The sequence below is a fragment of the Lithobates pipiens genome, unplaced genomic scaffold (assembly GCF_037356315.1).
Source record: "Lithobates pipiens isolate NorthernLeopardFrog02 unplaced genomic scaffold, aLitPip1_a1.2 Scaffold_22, whole genome shotgun sequence".
Lineage (NCBI taxonomy): Eukaryota > Metazoa > Chordata > Amphibia > Anura > Ranidae > Lithobates > Lithobates pipiens.
The window spans coordinates 109,652,934-109,665,773 of NW_027507784.1; the positions used below are offsets into that span (position 1 = coordinate 109,652,934).

The following is a 12,840-nucleotide window of genomic DNA, read 5'->3' on the forward strand; positions in this document are numbered from 1 at the left end:
GGCATAGAAATTCCTGGAGCTTCATCTCCTAAACGTATCACATCAGGGGGGACATTTAGGAGCATTGTAGTTGGTTGGCTCTTGTATTAGCCTTGGGATTTTTCATTTTCCCACCCCTCATGTTGACACTGCTTTGGGACGTCCCTATCTTTATGAAGATAGAAGGCTGTGTCTGTTAATGAATGAATGCGAAAATAGGATTTTTTAACTTACCATAAAATCCATTTCTCTGAGTTTGACAGACACAGCACCCACCCCTCTATGGAGTTCTTTTGATAATGCTATTACTGCTTGCTACTAAACTGAATACCTAGAGCAGGACTGTGGATGGCCCATGCGAGTGGCCAAGTGTTTTGTTCTGCCTAGTCCTACTCCTGCGGAGGCGATATAACCCTATCGTTATGAAGATAGAAGGCTGTGTCTGTCAATGAACTCAGAAATGGATTTTCCGGTAAGTAAAAAATCATATTTTTTGGCTGTACCAGAATTGGATATTTGGGTGTTCACACCCATACGATCTTATTCTGCAAATCGCACTGTGTTTTTTTCAACCCGATTTTGTGGGTTCGTTAACATACACCCTCGCATCGGTTTCCTTGCGGTGCGAAATCCGCACAGAATTGCTGTGAATTTGCAGCACAAAAGTGTGAACAGGGGCTAAGCATTGATGCTTCACAAAAAATCCAGGGAGCTCTGTGTAAGCACACTTGAGGACTGATGCACCTTTTGTTTTTAATTTGCATGAACATCCACAGGACAAGATTTCGGGGTGTACCCTCTTCTTCAAGGTCCAAGCAGTACTAATACACAGTTTTAGCAGAAGACAGACACCCCAAAGGCTTTTCCTGAAATTTTGGATGTTCAAAATTAAAAAGTATCACGGACAGTACTCAGTACGGACAGTAGTTTTTGTTACTTGCATTAATATGGCTACAATCAACTCTAGTATGCACACTTTGAAATTAAAAAGTATTTTTAAAGAGCAAAGCTGTTTTATTTATATGTTCAGTCAAGAAATGAAAAATGGATGAAGATTATGAGCAGATTGTGTAATGGTATCACCCTGGTCTATGCTCATGTCTGTCCTACTTATGTAATGTCTGTGCAGGCAGATAACCAGAGCTGTGGCCTCTGGGTGAATTATGCTGCATCTCACAGCAGACCACTGACCTGTGTGTTTCTATTCCTCGAGAGCTGCAATCCTTGTTATCAGACAATTCTGGGATTATACTTCCTATCGTGTTAAACACCTGTTCCTCAGCTGCTGCTAATAATACAAGATCTGTGCATAGCAGCCCTTCGCATCTTCAGGGTCCATGCACACTGGGCATAAAAAATGCTGCTTATACAGGCCTTGGGCGTCTTTTTTTTTTTTTTTTCTCAGCCTATATAACCAGCTGTGTGTTAGCCTATTTGTCTATGCACATTAGGGAGTTTACAGGCATATTTACAGACGCATCCGAATTGCAATTTTGAGAGTAGCTTTTGAGCAGATAAACAGTTTGACAAGCATACACTGGGGAAAATAATTATTTGAGCCCCTGCAGATTTTGTAAGTTTGCCCACTTTCAAAGAAATGAAAGGTCTAATTTTTTTTTATCATAAGTGTATTTTAAATGATAGAGACAGAATATGATCCAAAAATCCAGAAAAAAAATAAAAAAAAACACATGATACAATTGTTATAAATTGGGTTGCAGTTCAGTGAGTAAAACACATTTGATCCCCAAGAAAAACATGACTTGCATGCAAACAAGGGTGGAGAAACCCTTGTTGGCATGCACAGAGGTAAGACTTTTCTTGTTGTTGGTTCTCAGGAGGTATTTTGGGCCAGTCTTTACAGATCTTCTCTAAATCCTTAAGGTTTCCTGGCTGTCGCTTGGCAACTCAAATTTTAGCTCCCTCCATAAATTTTCTATAGGATTAGGTCTGGAGACTGGCTAGGCCACTACGTGACCTCAATGTGCTTTTTCTTGAGCCATTCTTTTGTTACCTTGGCAGTATGTTTTGGTTCATTGTCATGCTGGAAGATCCATCCATGAATCATCTTCAGTGTTTGCTGGCTGAGAGCAGAAGGGTCTCATCCAAGATTTTACAATACATGGCCATTGGCCCCTCAGTACAACAAAGTCAGCCTGTACCTTACGGAGATGTTCACTGACAAACTTCAGACGACCCTGTACATATGCCTTCTTGAGAAGGGGGACCTTGCGGGTTCTGCAGGATTTCAATCCATGGCTTATTGTGTTACTAATAGTTTGTTTGGTGACTAGTCCCAACTGCCTTGAGATCATTTACAAGCTCCTCCCATGTAGTTCTGGGCTCATCCCTCACTTTTCTCATGGTCGTCCTTACCCCATGGGGCGAAATCTTGCATGGAGCTCCAGACCGAGGGTGACTGATGGTTATTTTATATTTCTTACATTTGCGAATAATCGCTGCAACCGTTTTCTCCTTCTTACCAAGCTTCTTGTTAATGGTCTTGTAGCACATTCCAGCCTTGTGCAGGTCTACAATTCTGTCCCTGACATCCTTTGACAGCTCTTTGGTCTTGCCCATGATGGTGTAGAAAGAGATTCTGTGGACCGTTGTCTTTCATACACATAACGAGGAGCACATTCTTAAATTGGCAGGACTAATCTGTGTACCATATGTGAGTTATTGTTGGTTGGTAGGGGATCAAATCCTTTTTTTACTCGCTGAACTTCAACTTCTTTTATAACATTTGTATCATGTTTTTCAGGATTTTTGGCTGATATTCTGTCTCTCATTTAAAATACACCTATGATAACAATTCTAGAACCTTCATTTCTTTGTAAGTGGGCAAACTTACAAAAACGGCAAGGGATCAAATCATTTTCACCACTGTAAACACGTTGTTTTAGAGTTTTAGTCACTTTTAAGTATACATTGATTATAGTCAAAAATGAGCAGAAGGGAATGTTTTGGGAAAAATACATAAAACCAAATGCTCATAAACTCTCGTGCAATGAAGATGGCCAAAAAGTTAAAGGGGTTTTTAAATTAGGCGATGGTGGGGGGCAAGGTCCAGAGGTAGAGATGGCGTGGAACATATTCCAGAGAGTAGTATTGGGCGCATTAGTGGTAGGTTGACCAAAGCACATAAACCCAAGGTATGTATAGTAGCAAGTCCTAGTTACAATCTTGGAACACCCAATAAGATGATAATGTGCGACCAGTCTAAACTATGTGGCCTGTTCACCAGTGTCAGGAGCCTTTTGCACAACATGGGTGAACTAGAGATACTGTTGTACGAGGAGGATTTTGTGGGAATTTCAGAGACCTGGTTCAGCAGCTCCCATGATTGTCTGGCAAACATTCAACGGTATATCCTTTATTGCAAGGATAGAGAGGGTAAAAAAAAAGGGGGGGGGGGTATGCCTATATATCAAGAATAATGTACAAGGGAATGTGAGCGATGACATCACTAAGGGAGCTAGGGAGGATGTGGCATCCTTATGAGTAGAGCTCCAAAGGGATGAAGCTTAGGGGAAAATACTGGGAGTATGCTATAGGCCCACTAACCTGAGGGACGAGGGGGAGACAGATCTCCTATCACAATTTGGATTAGCAGCGGGGATGGGAAATGTTATCATAACGGGGGATTTTAACTATCCAGACATAGACTGGGTGGAGGGAACCGCACATTCATCTAAGGCTCACCAGTTCCTAAATGTCTTGCAGGACAATTTTATGGGTCAGATGGTAGACTCACCAACTAGAAATAAAGCGTTACTGGATCTACTGATTACCAACAGTACAGACCTGATCACAGATGTAGAAATGCAGGGCAATTTAGGTAACAGCGATCACAGGTCAATTGGCTTCAGTATAAATCACACAAATAGGAAACAAGGGAATACAAAGACACTAAATTTCAAAGAGCCAAAATTCCCTAAACTACGAAGCTTGCTAGAAGGCATAAATTGGGATAAAATCTTAGCAACAAAGAACACTAAGGAGATATGGATTTGCTTTAAGAGCATATTAAATGTAAGAGTGCAATAAGGACAGCTAAGATAGAACATGAAAAACATAGCGGAGGAGAGCAAAAAAAAAAACAAGAAATTCTTTAAGTATGTAAGCAGTAAAAAATGGACAGACCATATTGGCCCCATAAAGAATGAGGAAGGACATCCTCAGAAGGATGGAAAAGTAAGTTTTTCCTCTGTCACACTTTTTCGGATCTGAGCAGGTCGGATGTCAGCAGACAATAGAAGTCTATGAAGCGTCCGTTCAGGTCCGCCTAAAAAAAACTGATAGACGGACCTGAACGGACAGCTGTGTGAAAGAGACCTTACATGATTGTATTTAACTGATGACTTCTAATACTTGCAGAAATGGTAAATGTCAGATGATTTAACTAGTAAAATGCAAGGTCTGCTTATGGTGTTTTGGCCCTCTCCACCTGTAAAAATCACCTGCTATGAGTATGTGTGCAAAATGTACCTGTAAAGGAAAAAATAAATTGATTTTATACTTTTACCCATGGCACCTAACAAGGAGTGTGGTATCACCCTTGCTAGAAGATGCTCTTGCATTGAAATGGAGTGTCTTCTGATGAGATTTGTTCTTCTCTTCATTCCCCAACAATTTTTCTTGGAGGAAGGTGACATCACACCCAGTTCAGATTACAGAGAATCACAAGTATCAAATCTAACTTTTTTTTTTTTTTCTTTACACATACCTTGTGCACATACTTTTAGCAGGTGATTTCTATAGAGGCGGTGGTCCAGACATAAGCTGACCATGCATTGGTGGCGATGCTACCTGTGGCACTAACCGGGAGCAAGCACGTAGGTGGGGTTTTTTTTTTTCTTGTGGATCAATTGTCTGTAGGTTTTCTTTGAAGTGATTTTTGTAAAAGTGATTTCCACTGCTCTCGTGCACAATGCTGGATTGAGTTCGGGCTTAGATAAGTATAAGGGGGGGGGGGGGGGGGGGGCAGGGGAGGTCCTCTGGCACCTATAGTTTTTTTAGGTTTAATCCATGAAACGCATTAAGGTAAAAAAAGTACGTTCTTAGAACCACTTTAAAGCTGGGTTCACACTACTGCGAATTGGATGCGAGTTTCGCCGCATCAAATTTGTATAGCGGGAGATTGTGACTGGCTCTCTATGGAGCCGTTTCACACATCTCTGCCGAGGCTCACAGCAGGAATCAAGTGTGTCTTTTGGTCCTTTTCAGATCCGAATTCAGCCCACAATTCGGGCTGAAACTGGACCCGAACCGGTGAATGGAGATACATCGGACTCCTGCTGTGTGCTGCTGCAATCTCTAGTGTGAACCCAGCCTTAAGCTTGTAGAAGCTTTATTCTTATGAAGGGGAATGGATAATGTGCATCATTCTGATGAGTTCTGCCTTCTATAGTCTAGCAATCAGCTTTCACTTTAGCAGACTTTGAACGTTAGGCGGTTTTAGGACCCTACCACACTTGTGCATGCTTTTTTTGGGGTGGGGGGGGAGTACGGGGGTACATTGTCATGCGTTAAACATTAATATTTATTTTCAATGCTGTCCAAGGACCATAACCACATCTGCCCTTTTCTCCCATGTTTGTGTCATCCATGTACGTACATTTTGTATAGAAATGTGTGTAGGGTGCCATTAAAAATATCAAAGCGCACATTCATGATGCACCATTTTGTCTTTATGGCTGATTTGTAGTCCATCTCACACCATTTCTTTCAAACCTTTACTACCACTTTGAGCCAAGGAGGAAAGTTGTGGCTGGCATAAGACTAGCACTTTTGTTTCAGAGTATAGACTTGTGTTCTTTTTGGTTGCAAATCAATTTCTTTGTTCAAAATGAATACTTATATTTTCGGTGAGCACATGTGGATTTATTGTCACTCTTTAGCTCATTTCCATACTTAGTCTACATTTATGATTATTGTGAAGCCTTCATTTTGAAGGAAGCCCAAATGAAATTCCAAGCATTATACAACCTCGGATATTGATACTTTCTTCCATTTTCCTTATATAGCAGTTGTACAGTGTGTCTACTACCCTTTCCTTTCCTGTGTACCCAATAATCCCATAGACATGGCCAGACATACCCACCCTATTCAGCGCTACTCGTCTGCATAAGGGCACTCGTGAGTAATGGGGGTACAGGAAGCTTACAAGTGGGTATTTAACTTACAAGTTACAGTACAGGAAATGGTGTGGGACTTCAGATAAGATTTAAGACAGTTGCATGGAACTATTAATTCTGCTGGAAGTATCTTTGCTATAGCCACAAGCAATATACAAAACCTTAAACTGAAATCTGAGTTTGTCTAGAAGTAGTCTTAAACTCCCATACAACCTAATTATTGCAAGTGATGTTTAAAACATCCTCGTTTCTTGCAAATATCAAGACTTGAGGGACTTGTTTGCTGGTTGGTTAAGACTACACATGGGGCGATTGTTGGGCAAAATTGACCAGTTCAATAAAAAATGTTCGATATTTGGCCCCTGTGTATGCTTGTCAGACAGAAGGCTGTTGGATGTGCATGCTGGAAAAGCCAGCTGGCTCCCAATCAATGGCTGAGAGCGCTGACCGGAGTGCCCTGTTGGAACACAATAGCTCAGTGGGGAGATCGCTTTACTAACGTTGGATTGTTAGTACAGCAGCTCCCTTCAGAGCTGTCAGCTTTGAACCTCATGGTGTGTACTAGGCTTTAGTTACTGATTGGCTATTGTCTGTTTTTGACTTGGTCCATGCGGACATATTTTATTTTTTTTGTCCATCTCTAGTGTGAAGATGGTCTTCTTTTTCTTTAAGTGCTATGTTTTTATGTGAACATATCTTTCTGTTTCAGAGATGTGCTCCAGCTTCGATTCGCCTTATGGACAATGCTCAGTTTCAGTTCGGTAAGTGTCACGATTCTGCTTAGCGTGCCTAACTATTTGTGCTGATGAAACAGTGTGATAAGCACATGTATCCAGTCCCTAATGTGTCTGCAAAATGCTGCTACAGAATTATAACATCAGACTCACCGGCTTGTTTTTTCAATCAATACTAATCAATATGTAATTATTTTAACCCTCACAATGTCTTGTTAATATGCCGTCCAGTTATCAGAAGTGTACAGTTAGGGATTGGAACCTTAATTAGTGAACAGTCACTCTCCTGTATTTGACTGAGGGAACAAATTGACTTCAGGAGAATAAATTGTGCAACGCTTCAGACAGAACTAAATTGTCAGCACAAAGGAGTGAGCTTACCAGTTGTACATTATATGCTTTATTTTTATCAGACAGATAGTGGATATACTGGATATACGCTTAGGTTAACGCCACAAAAAAGAAATGCATGATACAGGAACAGCCCATGTTCACCTTTTCATATAGTAAAGACTTAAAGTTTGCTATGTTGTTTTCTTATAGTTATACAGTGTGTATGTGTGTGTATGTGTGTGTGTGTGTGTGTATGTGTGTGTGTGTGTGTGTGTGTGTATGTATGTATATATATATATATATATATATATATATATATATATATATATATATATATATATATATATATATATATATATATATATATATATATATATATATATATATATATATATATATAATGTGTGTGTGTGTAACACACACACACACACACACACACACACACACATATATATATACCGTATTTTTCGGACGATAAGGCGCACCGGATTATAAGGCGCACTAGCAACGACCGGCTAATATAATGGATATTTCCATATATAAGGCGCATCGGACTATAAGGCGCACTGGATTATAAGGCGCATTTAATGAAACACAACTCGGATGCGGTACTGTAAGTCAAATTTTATTCAACTCTTTAGCAATAACCAAAAAATGGTCTATAACAATAACTCTTAACACTGTTCAATTAAATACAAAACCAGACACTCACTTTTTCACTTTATTCTTCAATAACTCTTAACACTGTTCAGTTACCGGTGAATACCGTACAAAACCAGACACTCACTTTTTCACTTTATTCTTCTCCCGCAAATCCATCAAATTCTTCATCTTCAGTGTCTGAGTTTAACAATTGGGCGATTTCGGCATCAAGCACGCCCGTATCCCTCTCATCATTCTCATCAGTATCCGAGTCAGTCTCGTTGCTGTCATCGGTACCGGTACTTAGCTGTTCAGTGATAATTCCGGACTTCTTGAAAGCTCGGATTACACTGGTGACTGATACCTTCGCCCAGGCATCCACGATCCACTGGCAGATAGTGGCGTAACTCGCCCGGCGTTGCCTCCCTGTGTTGGTGAATGTGTGTTCGCCTTCTGTCATCCAATGCTCCCACGCAGCTCGCAGTTTAACTTTAAACGACCTGTTGACACCTATATCTAGTGGCTGCAGTTCTTTGGTTAATCCACCCGGAATGATGGCAAGCACCGAATTAGTTTTCTTCACTTGGGCTTTGACAGTATCTGTCAGATGGGCGCGCATGGAGTCACAGACCAATAGGGATGGAGATTCGTGGAAAAAGCCACCCGGTCTCTTGACGTAAACCTCTCTCAGCCACTCACTCATCTTCTCCTCGTCCATCCAGCCCTTCGGGTTAGCCTTGATGATGATGCCAACCGGAAACTTTTCTTTTGGCAGAGTCCTCTTGAAAATTACCATGGGTGGTAGTTTCTGGCCATTAGCCTGGCAACCGAGAACTACAGTGAAGGATGACTTTTCGTTTCCTGTAGTGCGTATAGATACCGTACTGGTCCCTGTTCTCTCGACAGTACGGTTTACAGGGATATCAAAGGTAAGGGGGACCTCGTCCATGTTGGTGATGTGCTCTGGTCGGATTTTCTGTTCATTGATCTTGTTCTTGCAGTAGGTATGGAAAATGGCCAGCTTTTCTTCGTAATCCTTTGGCAGTTGCTGTGACATAGTGGTTCTTGTGCGGATAGAGAGATTCCGCCTTTTCATGAAACGGAAGCACCAAGAGGGACCTCCTCGAAAGTCGTTGATCTCCATGTCGCGTGCGATCGCTGTTGCTTTGAGTCGAATAGAGACAGTAGAGACGCTTCTACCTGCGGTTCTCTGTTCAATAACCCACTGTTCAATTTTGTCCTCCAACCGTGGCCATCTTGCTTTGTTTCCTCGGAAACTCAGTTTGGTCTTCTTTACCTGGCGCAGGGCATCTTCTTGCTTCCTCCACTTTCGTACCATTGATTCATTAATGTTGAATTCTCTCGCAGCTACTCTATTTCCATGCTCTACTGCATGACTGATAGCCTTCAGTTTGAAATCCGCTTCGTAAGCATGTCTCTTAACAGGAGCCATTTTTGGGGCAGCGGGTATACCGTAGAAAATGAACGAATGAATGCGCACACCTCCTGACTAAGATGGCCGTAATGCCCAATCCAAGCAGTGCAGCTTCGTGAGCATTACGGCCATCTTAGTCAGGAGGTGTGCGCATTCATTCGTTCATTTTCTACGGTATACCCGCTGCCCCAAAAATGGCTCCTGTTAAGAGACATGCTTACGAAGCGGATTTCAAACTCATCGCTATCAGTCACGCAGTAGAACAACCTGAGAGGTTTACGGTACGTCAGTTTACGGTAAGAGACCGGGTGGCTTTTTCCACTAATCTCCATCCCTATTGATCTGTGACTCCATGCGCGCCCATCTGACAGATACTGTTAAAGCCCAAGTGAAGAAAACGAATTCGGCGCTTGCCATCATGTCAACAGGTCATATATAAGGCGCACCGGACTATAAGGCGCACGGTCGATTTTGTGAGAAAATTTAGGCTTTTACGTGCGCCTTATAGTCCGAAAAATACGATATATATATATATATATATATATATATATATATATATATATATATATATATATATATATATACACATATACACATATACACACACATATATATACACATATACACACATATATATATATATACATATACACATATATATATATATATATATATATATATATATATATATATATATATATATATATATATATACATATACACACACATATATATATATATATACATATACACACACATATATATATATATACATATACACACACATATATATATATATACATATACACACACATATATATATATATACATATACACACACATATATATATATATACATATACACACACATATATATATATATACATATACACACACATATATATATATATATATATACATATACACACACATATATATATATATATATATACATATACACACACATATATATATATATATATATATACATATACACACACATATATATATATATATATATATATATATACATATACACACACATATATATATATATATATATATATATATACATATACACACACATATATATATATACATATACACACACATATATATATATATATATATAATACATATACACACACGTGTCTTCGATCAGTCACAACTTTATGACCACTGACGGGTTAAAGTAAAGAACATTGATTTGTCTTGTTACAATGGCATCTGAAAGTAGGTAGGATATATGAGGCAGAAAGTAAACATGTTGTCCCTTGATGTGTTGAAAGCATTAAGAGGGATTACAGTTTGATGTGTCTGGAGCTGCGTAGCTGCAGACCGGTCACAGCGCCCATGCTGACCCGTGTCCACAGCCGAAAGTGCCCGCAATGGGCACGTGACCATCAGAACTGTACAACAGAGCAATGGAAGAAGTTGGTCCAGTCTCATAAATCACGTTTTCTTTTACTTAATGTGGATGGCCGGGTGCGTCTGCTTTGCTTACCCGGGGAAGAGATGCCACCAGGATGCACCATTGGAAGAAGGCATACCAAGTATGTCAGAGGCAGTGTGATGCTTTGGGCAATCTTCTAATGGGAAACATTGGGTCCTGCCATTCATATGGATGTTAATTTGACATGTACAACCTACCTAAACATTGTTGGTGACTAAGTACACCCCTTCATGGAAATTGTATTCCCTCATAGCGGTGGCTTTTCAGCAGGATAATGCACCCTGCCAAAATGGGGAAAAATGGTTTAAGAATGATTTGAGGAACACAACACGTTGACTTGCCCTCCAAATTCTCAGATTTCAATGCAATTGATCATCTGCTGGATCAGCTGGAAAAAATAGTCCTATCCTTGGAAGCCCCGCCTCAGAACTTGCTAGACTTGAAGTAGAACTAAAGGCAACACAGTTTTTGGATTGAGCAATAAAAGATTATAACCACTGTCTTGTAGGGGTGCAACGGATCATCACTGATCCGTGATCCGAACGGGTCACCCCGCTCGGATCGGCACACTCCACGATCCGTGGAGCGCTCCACGATCTCGGCCTTAGGAAAGGCGCCAGTTTCGGCCTAGCTCCGAAGCGGCGGCCATCTTTCTACACCAAATGTGATCGCTCCGTCAAATGACAGAGCGATCACTTGTAAACAAAGCGGCGGCGCCATGACGCCTGTTCCTCTCTCCCCTCTGTGTACAGAGCTGTACACTGGAGGGGAGAGATCGGATGGAAGCAGCGCTGTGGGCTGCATCTGTAGTTCCCACAGTGCTGCTCTGTGACAATTGCAATCGCAGTCATCCCTCAATACCCTGCCAATACTCTGCAGTACCCAGCCAAACCCCGCCAATACTCTGCCGCAACCCTGCCAATACTCTGCCGCAACCCAGCCAATACTCTGCCGCAACCCAGCCAATACTCTGCCGCAACCCAGCCAATACTCTGCCGCAACCCAGCCAATACTCTGCCGCAACCCAGCCAATACTCTGCCGCAACCCAGCCAATACTCTGCCGCAACCCAGCCAATACTCTGCCGCAACCCAGCCAATACTCTGCCGCAACCCAGCCAATACTCTGCCGCAACCCAGCCAATACTCTGCCGCAACCCAGCCAATACTCTGCCAATATTACAGTGGGGACTATATGGTGGTGGAATTTTCACAGGTTTTTGCAAATTCAGTTATTATTTGCTGATCCGAAAAATGATCCGATCCGTGACTCTGAGCAGAGGAATGATCCGATCCGTTGCACCCCTACTGTCTTGCTTAGCATTTTCTCCCCATCACATCTGAGCAGCCTATGTGACTATAGTCACACACATGGGCGTATACACAGTGGTAAATGGTAGCCCACTCCTCCCTCCTCGATGCTTGCTAAACACAATGGAGGTGAGAGATTACATGTGGATTAATGGTGGCTTCACTTCCCTCTTATTCATACACAGGCTGGAGAGGCATGACACAGCCTGTGACTGGCAGATAGTTGCCCACGCCACGTTATTTCCACAAAACAAAGATTAATTTCAAATGATATATTTGTATGCTAACTTAACCACTTTACGACCAGTTGATGTTGTTATATGTTGGTACTTTCACATGGAATACCGTTGTTAGGGCAGCAGCTATCATAACCCTGGTATCCTCTTAAACGGCAGGCAACTGGCTTTCAGATAAAAGTGGTCTCTGCGGCGGATTCGCCGCAAAATCAATTATCAGTGGTGGAAAAGATGGAGCCCCCCCCCCCCTCCCGCTGTGCTCTGGTCGTCTCCACTGTTTACTGGAGCTGTTGGTACCTGCGGAGACAATCGGGCCCTCTCCCCTGTGAAACTGGATGCCGAGTGAGGCAAACATGGCCCCCACTTGGCTCCATAACATTGGATGATGGAAGCACCGTCAAACGTCACTTCCTCCCAATGCTCTTAAAGGGGATTTTTTTTATTTTATTATATTGCATTTAAGTCTTAATATGAGACCTCAGTTCTCACATTAAGTCATGCTTTTTTGTATTACAAGGGATGTTTACATTTCTTGTAATAGGCATAAGTGACCCCAATTTTTTTTTTTTTTTTAAAGGA

The 12,840-nt window shown here is 41.4% G+C and overlaps 1 protein-coding gene across 1 annotated transcript in view; it reads left to right on the top strand.

Moving 5' to 3' along the window:
- AGPS (alkylglycerone phosphate synthase) overlaps window positions 1–12,840 on the top strand; it is a 317,568-nt gene that overhangs the window by 182,176 nt on the left and 122,552 nt on the right. The window contains exon 12 of the mRNA XM_077448089.1: window positions 6,829–6,880. Coding sequence (XP_077304215.1) covers window positions 6,829–6,880 — 52 coding nt within the window. The remainder of the gene's footprint in view (window positions 1–6,828; window positions 6,881–12,840) is intronic.